Source organism: Chaetura pelagica, unplaced genomic scaffold (genome assembly GCF_000747805.2).
Source record: "Chaetura pelagica isolate M959 unplaced genomic scaffold, ChaPel_1.0 scaffold99, whole genome shotgun sequence".
NCBI lineage: Eukaryota > Metazoa > Chordata > Aves > Apodiformes > Apodidae > Chaetura > Chaetura pelagica.
The window spans coordinates 877,058-893,835 of record NW_009954539.1 but is presented as its reverse complement, the minus strand read 5'-3'; the positions used below and the strand labels follow the sequence as shown (position 1 = coordinate 893,835).

Below are 16,778 nucleotides of genomic sequence, written 5' to 3'. Positions count from 1 at the left end.
GGATGGCTGCTCTGGGAAGTGTAAGTCTATTTAGGAAGGAACGTAAGTTGAACTTTAACAGAAATGGCAGACAGTCCAGTTGAACGGGTTCCTGAAACATCAAAAAGGTTTTATATCGCCCCTGGCTTTGCCTCAAAACTATGAATTTACTCTCCTTTAAAATTCACTGCATAGATTTTTACATTTGGGTGAAAATCGGGAGGTATAAGTAGGTTTATTTCTTTATTTATTTCCTATCGGGCGGGAGGAACAGGATTCAGGGAGAAAAAAAAAAAAAAAAGAAAAAAAGAAAAGCGGAGCCCCAACTTAACGCAGATTCAAGTATTTATTTGGCTGTTGTGAAGAAATACACTCAGTTACATGTACCAGAAGGGTTTAATCTCGTCTGTAAATGGATATATTATAGTGACTGCGCGTTTCTTCTTCCATTCTTAAAAACAAACAAAAAAAGGACCAAGGAAAAAAAAAAAAAAAAAGGATTAAAAAAAGTCTTTTTTTCCTCATTATACGTTTATTTTTAAAAAGGAAAACAAAGCAAAACACAACAAAAACGACAAGAACAAAAGACAATCAATCCCTCGTGTTCGGAATGTATAATTAAATGGGGGGGGAAGACAAAAAAAAAAGAAATATGCTTTTCTTTTCTTCTTCGCCTCTAGCACCGCTTCATCTCACTTCCTTGCTCCAGCTCAGCACTGTCTCCTTCCCTCATCTTCCTCCGCTCGAGTTAATTGGAAGTTCTGCCTCTTCCTTGCTAAACTTTTTCCCCCCCTCTCCCTCTCCCCAAACTCTGCCTCTGCCAGCCCCCCTCGTCTGATTACATCTAGTAATTCTCCACTGAATGAACGTCATTTACAATAGTAGGGGAGCTCTCGAGCTGGCTGCCAGCTTCACGCTCCATTTGGTCCTGCATTCTCCCTTTAAAGTAGTCGTGTAATATTAATAGTCATGAATATCAATTATTATGAGGCGGTGTAGAGAAGGAAAGGGAGGAAGGGGTAGCGGAGCAGTCTGAGCTTAGCCTTGGGTTGAAGAGGATTGTTGTGCTGGGAAGCTCAAAGGGAAAAAAAAAAAAAAAAAGAAAAAAAAAGAAAGGAAAAAAAAGAAAGAAAAAAGGTAAAAACAAACAACAAAAAAAACCCCAAAACCACCAAAAAGCAGGCTGGTTCAGTGTTTCAGCCTACTACTAAAACCTCAGCCTGGCTATATCTGCTAGTCTTATGTTCTCATGCTGGCTGTACTTTTCTTTCTTTTTTTTTTTTTTTTTTTTTCCCTTTTTTTTTTCTTTTTTTTTCTTTTTTGATGGATAGACTTCGAAATATCTCAAGCTGTTCTCCTGTGTCCAACACGTCCCTTTGCAGATCTCCTTGATATTTTTTTTTTCCCTCCAATTATTAGTATTCTCACCATTATTTTATTTTTAGCTATTACAAGACTTTTTTTACTTCCAGATGTTAGTCCACACCTATTCCGCCATGGTGAGTTTGGATCCATGTTGTACTAGAATTGCATGTTCTCTCTCTCTCTCTCTCTCGATCTGTTGTCTCTCTCTCTCCCTCTCTCTCTCTTTTTAAACGCCTTTGGCTTGGTAATTTAAAAAATAAACTTTTTTTTCTTTTTTTTTCCTTTTTTTTTTAAACCATGTGTGCCATTGCTTGTGGGGGTTTGAGCTCCACTTTATGGAATAGATCTTTTTCTTGTTGACTTTAGCCTCGCAGCCTCAGCGCGATGGAGTTGGACAAAACTCCTCTCCCACATTTTCTCTGAAGCCTCCCCAGCCTCCCCCCACCTCACACACCGTCCCCTCTCCACAACCCCAAAGACTTTTCATTACCATGGATCCCCCACCCCATTCTCCGGAATATAATATTGGAAAAGGAGACAAAAGACACTGGAAGTTGCTGCAGAGATCGTAGCGATTGGATTTGTTCAATACCGATGTTTTATTTTTATATTATTCGATTTTTTAAATTATTTTTTTTTATTTGTTTTAGGGGTGGACTCTTTCTGCTCAAAGAGCCCCCGTGATTTTTGTTTTGGTATTTTTATCAAGTCCTTTATCGGACACCTTCTTACCTCGGAGTCCTCCGAGAAGTGCAACTTTCCTTTTGGTCTTTTCCACGTGAAAAAGGGTTGGTGATGATGAGTTTCTCTTTTTTTGCAGGAATAAATAGATGTTTGGAAACTTTAGGCAGGACAAGCGGTGGATGTTGAAAGGATGGGTGGCTTGGCAGTTCTTAATTTTTTATATATACATTATTATTATTTACCTTCGGTTTTATTGGGGGGGGGGCTACAGGAGGGAGACTCTCATTACGGGGCTGAAGTCACAGATCACACATGAATATGGAGCACCAGTCCTACACTTTTAGTTATGACATTTAGCATTTCCCCCTCACACACTACCCTTCCCCCTTTTCGATAGTTATTGGGAATAGAGGCGATCTGGAAGCGAAATGCTGAAACATTCCTAATCCTTTGCGGGGGAGGGGAGCAGATCTGAATCCTGCTTTACGACTGTTTACATTTTCTTTTTATTTCATTTTATTTTGGGGTGGGCTTATGCTCCTTTGAGACCTAAAAGGTCCTCTCTTTTTTTGTTGTTGTTGTTTTTCTTTCATTCCGCTTGCAGGACCGGCATGATGGAGTGCCCAGCCACAGTTCCAGGCTGTCCCAGCTGGGATCCGTCTCCCAGGGACCCTACTCCAGCGCTCCTCCGCTGTCTCACACCCCATCCTCGGATTTCCAGCCGCCTTATTTCCCACCCCCCTACCAGCCTCTTCCTTACCACCAAAGCCAGGACCCTTACTCCCATGTCAATGACCCCTACTCCCTAAACCCCTTGCATCAACCCCAGCAGCACCCCTGGGGACAGAGGCAGAGGCAAGAGGTGGGATCAGAAACCGGGTCGCTGCTGCCACAGCCTCGGGCCGCCCTGCCCCAGCTCTCGGGACTGGACCCCAGGCGGGACTACCACTCAGTAAGGAGGCCAGATGTCCTTCTGCACTCAGCTCACCATGGCCTTGACTCCGGCATGGGGGACAGCCTTTCCCTGCATGGCATCGGACACCCAGGGATGGAGGAGGTCCAGGTAAGGCACCGCGTTTCTTTCTCCTGGGCAAAGGCGGAGAGATGCCTTCCAGGCTGGAGCTCCCAGCTAGAAACGCACAGTGAGGGTGTTACAGCAATATCGGTGTGGGGAACCATCCTTTTGTCGCCCTGGGATTACAACCGTGATACCAGCCCTCCCTCGCCTTTTCTTTTTTTTTAAAGCGAATTTATTTCCTGACAGTCACGCACAGGCTCTGCTTTGTAAACCCTCCCCTAGATGGCAAACCAGCAGAGTGCAGGGGGAAGGCAGACACGCTGCTCCAAATATTCCACGTGTTTCAAACGCTGGCAGAGTTTAAGCATGGCTTTTCAAATTCCAGTTATTTCCCATGCAACTCCAGCTTCCCCCACCCCCAACCAATTTCCTGCAGTTCAGGGGTTTTGATGAAACTGTCGAATTACTGCATTTTTCATGTGCGAGGGGAGGAAGAGAGAAACAAAACCCAAACGAAAAGCAATAACCGGTGATCAGACACAAGCCACCTCCTCTTTTTTCTTCTTTTTTTCTTCGAATATAAGGTAGCACTGATTTTCAGCAGTTTTATTCCCTCTTTTGGTTAACAAAGGAGTTTCACCTGGCTTAAATCACAATATTTCCCAGCCTTCTTCCATCCCACGCGAAACTCATCATCACGTGTTATTTCCTAAAAACAGCAAGGCCCTTAACAGCTTCGGTGCTGGGGCGTTTTGCACCTTGCTGGAGCTGGTCAGGCCAACAGGCTGGCAACCCCAAGCCAGAGGCTGAAGCCTCCAGGGACCAGGTCCCATATTGAGCTTTATTAGTTGGGATGTGGGGATTCCCTTCTTTTTTTTTCCCTCCAAATTTACGTATCATATATACCATGAATATATATATATATATGTTTAAACTTGGAATAGATGAATATATAGAGGAAATAATGACTTTAAAGTTACAAAGAGAGAAAGGAAGGAGGAACGAGGAGGCTTGGGAGGGGTAAAAAAAAATAGTCGTGAAAAAGGATCCTGCAGAAAATTACAGGAATCAGAGGCAGAGAAGTGGCCGGGCCAGGGGAGGTTGTATCGCATTGGCTTCAGGCTTGGCTTAGGGCTTCACGGGAAAACCTCCTAGCTTTGCTGGGGAAGAGCTGCTTTAGAAATAGAAAGGTTTTTCTTGTTGGATTTGCTCCTGCCTCCGAGCTTGGTGACCGTCGGGTCGCTGGTTTCTGCGGGTTTCCAAGCTGGTTTTTGAGACCTCGGGGCAGCCCTGACCCCGACGGGCGCGATGCGCAGGTCTCGTCTCGCATTCCTGGCTCAGACAAACTGGCTTGCAGGTCAAGGCGAGTTTTGCCTCTGTGAATGCAGGAAGGAGACCGCTCTCCCTCTTTCTCTCTGCAACCCGTAGACGTTAACTAGAGTTTGTGCTTTGATATTTCCTCTTTCCCCCAAGAAAAGCCGGTAATTGCACTTGTGAGAAAGAGAGAAAGAGAGAGAGGAGGGAAGGAAAGGGAAAGAGATAAAGAAGAGAGAAGAAAAATATTTTAAAAGGAGGAAGAAAGAAAAAGAAGAAAAGATAGAGAAAGAAACAAGCTAGGTAAAAGAAGAAAAAAAAGAAGAAGACAGAGAAAGAAGGAATAAAGAAAAGGAAGAGAGAGAGAACGAGAGAAAGAGAGAGAGGAAGGAAAGGGCCTGCTCAGCTCAAATAAAGCAGCTCTCTCTCTGTTTTCCAATAAAACATCCTTTCTACGGGCAGGGCACAGCACTCGCGGGAAGAGCCTCCCCCGACGGCTCCGAGCCCAGAGCTTTGCCCTGTCGCACCCAGTAGCCTGGGGCTGGGGCTCAGGCCAGGGACAGACCGGGGCAGACGGGGCTGGGGAGGAGGGCAAGCAAAGCTGGAGTTCTTGTTTTGGGGTGCCGAGAAAGCGGGAAAAGAAACAGGCTCTTTATTTGTAAAAGTTTGATCTCAGGCTGGGGGAGGAGGGGAAGAGGGAGAGGAGGGTATCCCAAGGAGAGACACGTGAAGGAAGAAGTGTCCAACTGCAAGTTAGCACAGGCAGGAGGGAAAGCAGCCCAGTGCTCGCTCCTACTGTTCAGCATGTTCTGTTCTTGTCCTCCCACTAGTGACAGATGAAGTTGAGCAGTTTTCCACCCTGATATTTAATATAGATTTATTACAGACACCAGGCATCTATTCTAAATACAAGGATTCCTATTTCTGTTATATATACTTAATTATCCAAGAACACTAGAAAGGATTTCCAGGAAGGGTCCCAAACAGTTTCTTTTTTTAGTAGTCAGGAGAAACCAGAAAGAGTCGAAACGACATCTAGGTATATAGTTGGATAAAGTTGTGCCTGTGTTTTAGCTTACGCATGTCTGCTCAAATACGTGCCATGAAAATGGGCTGGGCTGACAAGGGGGAACGAAACAGAGAAAGAGAGTGCGTGACAGAAAGAAACAGTGGTTATTTTATAAACACCAAATCCAGGCCATGTGTGAGCCATTGTCCAGGGGCAGAATTAAGTGATTGTAACACGATAGCGCTCTGTTATTGTAAACAGGACGTATTGTATTGCTATTGCTGCCCCTTTCGAGAGGAATTTTCAATCTGGGATTTACAGCCCTCAGACAGGGAACAGAGAAACCAAGACCTTCTTACTGAAAACAAATTTGCATCATCTAACAGGCACTCTGGAAAACACCATTGCAATCTCAGTTCTCCTTCCCTTCTCCCCCCACCGGCTGGGCAAAAGTAGAGTTTTAGCAGCATGAAGAAAATATACAGGGCAAAATCCAGATTCTTTAAAGGAAACCAAAGAGATCGACCTTCAGGGTTATTTTTTCAGATATATCCATAGCTGTTGAATAAAGTGGGTATACATTTGGTATACAGGAAAATCTGTGCTATCAGATTACTGAAGGAGAGGAGGGTGGAGAATCTTCCTCTCTAGGTTTTCTAAGTATATCTGGAAACTCATCACCTTTCCCCTCCCTGCACACACACCTCCACTCCTCCTCCTCCCTCCCGCTGCCGGCCCCGCTCCCGTGTGCCAGCTAGAGACACGGAAAGTTAAGTTGCACCAAAAACACCCAAGTCTCTTATAAAGTAACCCCTGGTATCACTTTTAACTAAAGAAGTCTAGTAATTAAAAGTCTGAGTTGTTTTTCCACGTTTCCGCATGCAGTCCTAATTAAATCTTTACGATCCTCTCTGTGACTATTAACTGCCAGCATGCTGAGCGAATATCCTGTACAAAAACCCAGCAGGAGGGCGTAATTAGATAGAAAATCAGACAGGAGTCTTCTCATTAACTACAACAACTAACCCACGTTGCTGATGGAGCGAGCGGAGTGCACGCACACACATAAAGCCTGTGCACTGCCACAGACTCCAGAGATAAGGTGAGATAAGGAGGGAAAGGAAAAGAAAGGGAAAGATGGCGTTTCATGTTTACCTCCAGTTCTGTACCATCGAGGAGCACGGCGATGCACTCCAGCAGGCTGCAGGATTTGCTCATCATCCCTCTTTGGGAAAGGAGGAAAGACTTTGCAATTTTATTTTGTGCCCTTTAGGTATGTAGCCTATTGATTATGAGAGAGAGACACAGCCAGGCACAAACACACAACAGAAGGAACCACTGTGTGTGTGCTCTCGTTTGAGGGGGGATTCAAGGGAAATGAAAGGAGAGATCTAATAGAAAAGATCGTTCTGTCACATTTTTGAGAGATGTAATTTTCTCCTCAATTATATGTTCCATCTTGAACGTCTCTGCTGTGCAGAGAGAGAGCCGGAGATAAGGGCTGGATCTGGATATGCTCAGCCTCTCGGTGTATAAAGTTATAATAACAGGGAAGAAAACAACTGCTTTGCTGTAAAGGTGGTTTCCTTATCAGGGGAAAAAAAATAAAATAAAATAGGACAACATCCCAAATAGGCAGTAACACGGAAAACCCCAAACTCTAAATAATAATAAGAAAAATAAAATAATAAACCCAAGAAACCCACAGGCCCTCCCTCTCTCTGAAACCCAGAATTTACCCTAAAACGGAACGTGTCGTAATTCTGCAATAAATTGCTCTTCTGACACCTCTTCTCCTTGAGAGATGGTTTTTCTGTGCCGACCGCAGGTTCAGGGGTAATTTTTGTTTGTTTGTTTATTTTCTGTCTTCCACTTTCGTGTTGAGAAACGAAACCAAACATTTACTGTGTCCTCTGTGCCCGCCTTTGTTCTCTCCGCTGCTCAAGAACTTAATGCCATAATAACAGGTGTGCCCCTTAACGGGCTGAAAAGAGGGGGGGAAAAGGGGAAGGAGGGGGAGAAAGGCTTTGAAAAGAAGATCGGGAGCCTTTTTCTAGGCGATCATACTTTTGATCGCGTATATTCCCCCTCCCCCCTCCCCGTCCTCACTAATTCAGGACATGGAAGCAACGTCGGGAGCTGTAAATCTCTTTCTGTTTTTACCCCGCACGACGTGGGCGTTGAGCTGCACTTCGAGTTGCTCAGGCTTTAATTAAAAGTCCACAACGTAAACTTATATATAAAAAGTAAATGGTCCTTGAATTATTAAGATGTAGCAGGGTGACAAACAAACAAAATAAAAAAGAAGAAGAGGGGGGAGGGAGTGGGGAGGAAAGAGGAGGGAGAATTTAAGTTGTCCTTAATCGTGTTCGTTTATGTCATGCAATAGATCTTGCAGATGTTGCCAGATTTTCAAAGGCAGAAATATAAAGCTTTATCGAATGCAAAGAAGTCTATGTGATATCTATGTTTTGTAAGATAACAAAACCAGTATTGCACCCCATATGCTTCACACTTCATTTTTTATTTATTTTTTATTAGAAGACGATGTAATTTGTAAGAATTTCATTTCCGTGTCGATTTGGAGGAATAACAATAACAATAATAATAGTGGAAAAAAATAAAAATCCCTCCTTCCCTAGTGAATTAATATAAATAGAAATAACAGAAACTCCAGTTTGGAATGACATGATTTATGTGCGTGATTCTTTAATATCCAGTCAATTTGAATAGTGATGTTTTTATATCCACAGTCAGTTGAAGATGCCAATAACAGCGCTATGAACTTATTGGACCAGTCTGTCATTAAAAAAGGTATGGATTATTCCAACAAGCTAGACGAACTTTTCCTGTGTAGCAATATCTTCATGATATATTTTTATTTGGGGGCAATTAATTTCTCGGGGAAGCAGGGACCCGTGGCAGCGAGATGGGTAGTTGATTGGATCAGCAGATAGAGTGAAAGGAAAATGAAAGAGATGGGAAGGGAGAAGTTGATACCCACCTCCCCCGTCCTTCAAAGGGTTTAATTACACAAACGCTCTCCAATGGAGCACCCCACGCTCCAAAGCGGTTTCCACCGGCCCCCTCCTCTTTCCCCCCACGATAGTCCTCGATGGGGAACCCTCGGCTTTTAATGGGAGAGAGGGGTTAATTCCCTTAGGGGCTTGAATGCATTTCCCGGGCGAGCCAAACGTGAAGGGGAGAGAAAGAAACGCCTGTGGAAGGGCAGTCCCGACCTCCTTTCCCCCCTTCTCCCAAGAATCCCCCCTTCCCCATTCCCATTTTTTAAACCTTTCTACATATGCGCACATGATTTAGTGTAACTGCAGAATCACCCCATACTGTTAAAGGGAATGTGATATTAACAAATGTTTGCAGTCTCTTGTACAGCTGTAAGCAAAATAATTAACTAATTAAACTAATTAAATGTAATTACAATAACTCATTTTGGGCGTATTGCAGCTGCTTAATTTTTTTTACATTTCTCTGACAGTCACTCGAAGATGCTTGGCGATTAGTGTTGTGTTATGCTGATAGACATTAAACAGATCACACACTGCAAATGTATGGAAAGCTATCTTTAATTATCTAAGGAGTTTCTATTTCTAGATTCAATTTTAAGTACCAGAGATGAGGCTTAGAAATGCTGTCCCTTATGCTTACTATCAGCAAGCGCTTATCTCCAACACCTTATTATTTGTCAAATGCGCGCAAATACTTTAATAGAGATGATCTTCTAGAATGGAAAGAAAATGACAGGGAGGGTGTTTATTTAAAATGTGTTCAAGGCAGCATGAGGTCCTTCTACGTATTTATTTTTTAACAAGTTAAATCCTCATGTGCAGCCTCTCTCACATACACAAGATCAAGTTCTAGGTATTTGAGAGAGGACAGATGAAAACTTGAAGACCGTTTGGCAGCATCAGTTGTGACCAACGGCTGAAAAGTCGAAGGTGGTTTTAAGAAACAGAAAATGACTTGCCGTATTTAAAAAAATAAATTAAATAAACTAATTTCTCCTGTTTCAGTTCAGTCTGAATGCTTAGGAGGTTTTGTGCTCAGGGTCTCTAACCTGATGGCCTCTGGTTCTATTTTTCTCCTTTTTTTTTTTCCCTCACTCTCCTCTCCACCCCTCCCCTCCCCACCCCCGCTTAACACCTCATACTCGACGTTTCCTCTTGGGTGTATTTGATTAATTGGTGCTTGATTTGTGGTTGAGAGATTTCTACCTGATGTTGCTCTGTGCTCACATTTTCATTTTGCAGTATGTCTGGGTTTTTTGTTGTGTTTTGGTTTTTTTTTCCCCCCAAAACACTCTGCTGTTGGTAACCCTGCCCAAAATACCCTTTTTTACCACCCCCTTCTGTCTGTGTCTCTCCCTCCTTCAGGAGACGTTCAGCAGACACATTCCATGTGCATGCTGGGTGGCAGTTAGGTAGCGAGTGGCGCTAAAATGTGAATGTTAATAATTACATGCATTAGGTATGGATTTAGGGTGTGCTTATTGTGTATGGGCACGGCAAGGGCCCCAAGTCGAGCAGCTGCTGCAGAAAGAGGCACAGTCCCATATAGGTGGGATTACTTGTGCCTATTTGCAGCCATAAGGAGAGATACCCTGAGTTTATCCATGATGAATAGGCTACATATGCACTTTGGAAATTAGGTTGCTAAAAAAGACCCCGAGATCTGTCTGCAGCTGTTTTTAAAGTCACTGTAGGAATATTTTCTTCCTTAGAAGTAATGCCGAGCTCTCAGAGACTTCCCTGCATAAAGGAATATTGTAAGCTCAGTTTCTTTTTTTCACAGCGAGTTTCCTGGGTCCGGGGGAAGAGAAATGGGTAACAAATAGTAGGTCACATTTGTGGCAGACAATATTTAATCAAGACTAGAGAAGGAGCAACACAAAGCGGGTTCGGTATCAGTTTCGCTTTGTCCCTTGCAATTTGTAGCTGGGAGGGTGTAGTTTGAAGTAAGAACAAGTTGTTGAAACTCTGTAAGTTGTTATTGTAGGTGAATGGCACAGACAGACGGACAGATATTGACTGATTCCTGTGCTGCGGAGCCCTCTCCCTGATGCATATCAGGGAGACGGAGGTTGCAGGGGGTCTACGTCCCCAAAACCTAGTTTGGTGCCTAAAATGATTTCAATGTAACGTAGTGGGAAAAGTATAAAGGAGATTTGACATCTACACTTAATTATAAAAGTCAGGCTTTGCCTCTTCCTTTATGATCTCTGAGGCCTGCAGAGGGAATTATCTATCTATGCAAAAGGATGGCCGAAATTTTGGAGGAAATTATATAGGGAATCACACGCGGCTATCGATTTATCTCACGTATCGATCCCGCACAAGAGATTACATATACACAGCCTCTTGTTATGTTTGCTATCTGAGCTTACTTGACATTTCTGAAGTAATTTAGTTAAGAGGAAATGAGTTGTTCCCAGTAGAGAGAGCAAACGAGTGGAGTGAAGGTAGCCAGCGTGATAAATGGCTCTTTCATTTGGAGATCTCCAGAGCTCGTTTAAGGCTAATTTTCTGTATTAGCCCCCTTTGAGCTATTAATGCAATAGGCAGGGACCGTGGCCCCTCGTCTCTTAGCTGCCCCATTAGAGCGAGCATTAAGCTACCAAGCCTGAACTCTACTGTGGTGGTGGTGGTGGCGGTGAAATAATGAAAGGTGCTTTTTAAACTCTCTTAATCTAAAGTGGCAGAGGGTGGTTAATACGATTTGAAGGGGGCTGGTCAATGAACAATCAATAAACTAATAATGAGTAGGATGCGGTACATTAACAGGCTAAAAATCCAACGAGACATTAAAAAATCATCGTTAACTCCCAGTTCCATTAAGATTTGGGTGGTGAAAGTGGGAGGGAGGGAGCCAGATAAATCATCAAGATGATAATAATCACCAAGAGCATTAATACCAGATTTAACTCGGCTTTAAGAGCTTACCGGCTGCTCTTTTTGAGGGCTTTCCCTCGATTTCTGCTGAAATGAAGAGAAGGTTTTCCGTGTGTCAGGAATAAAAGCTCCGGTACCCTTGTCAAGTGCTCATCTAAAATTTGCTTGGCACTGTCTTTGGCAAAAGAACTTGTCGCCTTGCAAAATCTTGAGCGGTCCGAGTCCCAAGTTAATTTTTTGTGACTCTGGGGCACAGTCAGTGACCTTAAAATTATCTTGAAGTATTTATTTACTTTCAGCTGTTTCTGACGGTCGCCTGCAAACTCGCATCTGATTTAGCAAGAAAGGCCATCGTAACCCTAACACCTCAATACATTGTCTCCTTGCAATCACCCTCTATTGTTCATGCTATTTAAAAGAACCTTAAGAAAAGAGGTGTTTAAGCATTTTTTTTTTAACTCTATATACTACAGCATAAGATTCCTCTCCACCTCTTCTCGAAGTATTGGGATAAATGATTAACTGAAAACCACTCTGGCCTCAGCTTTTCCTGTGATAGATCTGGGAATTGGAGATGTTGCTTCATTGCCGCTCAGTTTCGTGCTTTTTCCTGGATTACCCACTGAACCTTATGATCCCCATTAATTAAATGCGAAACAATTTAAAGGGACTCCATTGCACTTGGAAATTTAGTCCCGGTTTTCAGAGGAAAGGGACTGAGGTGGTGGAGTGAGAAGGGGGAAAGGAGGAGAAGACAAGAGGGACAGGAAGGAAAGAGACACGAGCACACACTTTATGTGTTTTCTCACTAAAACTGAAAGAAGACCCGTGTATTTTAGTGACAAGGAGAAGAACGTTGTCCCCGCACTTTCAAGGTTTGCCTACTTAGTCAGACGGAATCACCAATAAAAGCAAACCCTTGGTGTTAGAATGGACAAAGAACTTTTCACTTATTTCAGTCCCAGGAAGGAGAAAAAACAAAACAAAACAAAAGATTTGAAGGCATTTGATAGCTGACTAGTAATAAGCTGCTCCGTTATGTTTGTTAGGAAGGAAAAAAAAAGTACATCCTCTGACTGATCCGTTGATTGACTGATAAGACTATAATACTATTTGTCAGGGTTATTGCACCAATATCCATAGCTTAGAGCCTTGTTATTCACCTATTTTAAAGATCAAATTCTATTTAGATATTTCTTTTAAGTGTTGCTGAAATGCTTTTTTATTTCCATTCCCTCTTGCCTCTCTGCGTTTTTGTGCCTCTTCACGGGTTTGGGGAGGGCAACCCAACAGGGAACCGCCACCACCGCCACCAAAAAAAAACCCAACAAAAAACAACCACCAAAACCCAACCCTACGACTTAATGTATGCACAGAAAATTGTAAACATGTAAAGAACTGAAAGCTTCACGCTGAGTTTCGCCATGCTCCATTTCCCCACCATTTCCTGCTGTCGTTTTAAAGCGATCTCACTCATCTAGAGATCCCGTTTGCAGGAACAGTATGTTTATAATTACTAACAAATCAAGCGACTACTGTTGCTCTCCCGGTTTATTGATAAGCTGAAGAGAAATGGAGGGGGGAGAAATGACAAAGAGGCTGGAAGTAACCACAGGAGGAGAAAAAGAGAGAGAGGGGAAATAGGGAGAGAAAAAGAGAAAGGAGAGAAAATAAAAAGATAGAGAAAGGAGAGATGGAAAGAGAAATAAAGGAAGATAAAGAATAAGAGAATGCAGAGATTTTGGAAAAGGGAATTACGTATTTGCGAATGCTCACATACACACAGAGAATAGAGTGAAAGAAAATCGAACAGTTTGCGCTGGGGATGACAAGAACTAAATGAGAGAAAGTTAAGGCAGAAATGTTGGGGATGCTGCCTATACCCGTGAATGTTATTCTGTGTTATTTCAGCAGTGGTGGCAATCTCTAACCAACCGGGCAAGTTGACATCGACTAAAAAATACACTCTGCATTATAGTTTGTTTACATACACAAAAAGATTTGACACACGCAGCCGCACACGCGGGCATGTGAATCTCTTCACCCACTGAAACCTCCACGTTAGATTCTCTCTGCTAATGTCTGGGTTCTATCTGAAAGTTACAGCCGTGATAAACATATAGATACGATATAGATAGAGATAATTCATTCCAGGGCAAACACTTTTTTTGAGGCAGCATTAGGTAATTTACAGAAGATATGGAGTCTAGATAGAATACATCTCTCTGAAGCTATGAAATTGCAATAGATATGCTTACACCGCCTGGTAAGCCTTTAAAATGGGTTTAGAGTTATTAGACTCCAATTGATGGGCATGTTCATATGGTCCTTTTCTGGGAGGCAGTGGTAGGCAGAAAAGCTGGGGAGCTCTCAGCATAGCGGGGAAGGGAGCCAACCTGCTTCCCAAAAGCAATTTGCAAGGCAAAAAAAACCCCAAACAAAACACAACAACAAAAACCGAGCTCGTGAAAATCCATATTTCAAAGGTTAACTAATGTAATGAGTGCTCCCACAGGCCAAAGCCAGTGGTGTGAGGTACATTTAAGCATTGCACGGGTCCCTCTCTCTTTAGTGAATTTGGACTAAGATCAGATGTTCGTGGAATTGCTGCCTCTTGTTTAATTTCTCAGTTCACTGGACAGTGACCTGATAAACTGGTCACTAAATATAGCCACTGTAAAGGTGAACACGAACCGCTGAGCCCGTGTGTTTGTCCGAAGGGAAAAAAAAATGCCAGTCATGACAATCTGTCTGGTGGCACTGCTGTCACCTAAGTGTTTGGCTTTGTTTTGTTATCTGTTACTTTCTCTTGATGGTTCACTCGAATGACGTCGCAGAACGTCGTGCATAAAGATGGGAAGATATGTGGGTTTTTTTCCTCTTCCATTCCTACCTCTGATAGCCACAGAGTCTTTACCTAGAGAATCCAAGGAAAAAATAATAGTAAAAAAATCCTATTAATAGCAACTAAAGTAGGAGCTGGCCTCTAACTCTTTTATAACTGTTTCTTTGCCTTTCTCAAACTATTTCAAACCGCCTTTATGAGCTGCATAAAGTGCCTAACTAAAAATAATAGAGAAATAGGAATCCATTTCACTTTTCGATTCCCTGAAGTAAAGCCACTCAAAATAATTTGTTTATACTGGAGACTATATACAAGGCATATGAAGCAAGTTGTATATCTAAAATCGACATGCCTTTTGGTTTTTAGCTGTTATAGAGCTTTTATTGTGGGGGTCTGGTCTGGCAATAGGAAATGATCTGTAATAAAAACAGTGAAACACGGTTGTGTCTATTCCATAGTCTGAGGTTATAAAATTGGCAATTGCCCAGTAGTTAGCACTTGGTAATATATTAGGATACCCGATCTTATTGTTTAGCAGCTCCAGACGACTTAAATATCCCCTCAACCTTAATGGTTTGATTCTCCAGATATGTTGCAAATAAACAGGGTTTTTATGGCTTAACTGACATGTATTATAACTACCTAAATAGCTGGCATATGTGCATAATAGAACCCTATTATTTGCCGAATTGGTTTTACAATTGATTGAGTGGAAATGGGAGACTGTGAAGTAGTATCTGCTCGACTAGGGTGTGTAATCAATTAGTCTTCTCCTCTGAAACATGCCCGGGCTCTACCACCAGCAAACCCCTCCATTTCGGAGTAGATTTTCTGCAAGGAAACGCGTGTGGCCGCGATTCCAAGAGGAAGCAGCAGTAGCAGCTGTCAGCTCTTATTAACTCCTGCATAAAACATACCTTAAGTACGGTTTGTTATCAATTACTTGCAGAAATGAAACAACTGGGAAAATGCAGCGAGGCTCCCTATAAATTAAAGTGATTTGTTGATTGATTAGAGCACCTGCTGTAAATCATAACAGTTACACACAATTATGAGGGAGCTGTTTAACTTCATTTGTAAACAAAATTCATGTCACGAGGGAATGGCTCTCATTTTTGGTTTAGCCTTTCTTTTGTTTGTTTATTTCTGAGTGTGTCTGGTTGCTATTATAGGAATTTGTTCACTATAATCCCCCTGGTTACTCTTAAAATAACCTTCCTAGTTTCTCAGAGAAAAGGACGATTTCGTTGTATCGTGGACAGAATAACACGGTTTTATTTAATATAGTTTCATTTTATTGCTCTGTTTTGACTTTTTGCCCCTTAACTTCCTTTAAATATGTGTTACAGAAGTAGATCAGCTTTATTTTGGGAAGGGAGAGTTCCCACTGCTTCACGAACAGCACAATATGATCAAGGTGGCAAATGCCAGGGTTAGACCAGCTTTCTTTTTTCATTATTATTTTTTTATTATTATTCTGGTGTTCATTTTTCTGAAGGAAAAGACTCATTTTATTTCATAAACCAGACTTAATAAAAACACAAAAGCAATAACAGAGCTGTCTTCTGCTTGCTGTGTCCTCCAGCCTTGATACTTACTTAAGACAGCAACTCCCTTCATGTAGTGAATTTATTCCTGGCTCAGCTTAGCAGTAATGGAAACATTAGCACAAAAAAAGTAAATTTTCCTCTTTTTTTCCCCTCCAGAAAGGCGCTGTCCGTTGTACAAAAGGCATCGGGGGGCTCTGGGTGAGACACAGGCTCAAACCCGAAATTTGCCAGGTGCTTGCCAATATGTATTTTATTTCCTAATGCTCAAACCTTGCATAGAGGCTGTACTGCACCACCCTTCTCTCCATCCATCATTCATGGAGCAGTTTCCTAGAGGTTGGGGGAGCAGCACCCTTTAGGTTGCTGGAGCTAGCTAGGGATTCAAAATTCCCTTTACATTTTGCTGTTCTGTGCATGTCAGGGAGACTGATTATTCTACACTCCTTCGCGGCATGATGGTTTCTCTCTCCCCTCCTCCCCTTTTCTTTCTCCAGTTCCGGTTCCTCCAAAATCTGTTACTTCTTTGATGATGAATAAAGATGGCTTCCTGGGTGGAATTTCAGTCAATACCGGAGAGGTGTTTTGCTCTGTACCTGGCCGTTTGTCTTTGCTTAGCTCAACTTCAAAGTATAAAGTAACTGTGGGAGAAGTTCAAAGACGCCTTTCTCCTCCCGAGTGTCTGAATGCATCCCTCCTAGGAGGAGTACTTAGAAGGTAAGAGGTTGGGGCGAGTGCACGAACATGTCCATGTGTGGGCACCCATGCATGCACCAGAAATATCTGGTCAATGGTAAAGATGATTGAAAATATGCATTGATCTTTTTGTCGTAGCATAGGTATGAAAAGTTCAGGGTAAGGTGCAAATATTCTGTATTCCGACATTGAGATGAATATATGGAGGCTAGAGAAAGGTTTGACCTTGGATATTTTCTATCAAAGCAACCCAGATGAAGGGACTGGGGCAAACTTTTTCACTCTTATACACGCACACACTTTCTATCTTTTTGTCCTCACACTTCTCTGTTGGCAAATGGGCAAAGTAAAATGCCGTGATGGGCGTCTTGCAGTGAGATGTCTCAGGATGAAGTGGATGTATTTCAGGACCTGA

General features: G+C 42.5%; 1 protein-coding gene across 2 annotated transcripts in view; it reads left to right on the top strand.

The window, feature by feature from the left end:
- Positions 1 to 16,778, top strand: part of TFAP2B (transcription factor AP-2 beta (activating enhancer binding protein 2 beta)) — a 36,591-nt gene that overhangs the window by 2,167 nt on the left and 17,646 nt on the right. Inside the window, exons 1-4 of one of the 2 annotated variants that reach the window (XM_010004884.1) lie at positions 1,452 to 1,478; positions 2,633 to 3,091; positions 8,123 to 8,183; positions 16,165 to 16,384. In XM_010004884.1, the coding sequence (XP_010003186.1) occupies positions 1,452 to 1,478; positions 2,633 to 3,091; positions 8,123 to 8,183; positions 16,165 to 16,384 (767 nt within the window). Of the gene's footprint in view, positions 1 to 1,451; positions 1,479 to 2,632; positions 3,092 to 8,122; positions 8,184 to 16,164; positions 16,385 to 16,778 lie in introns of those variants that run through there. The other variant, XM_010004883.1, reaches the window with a different exon arrangement.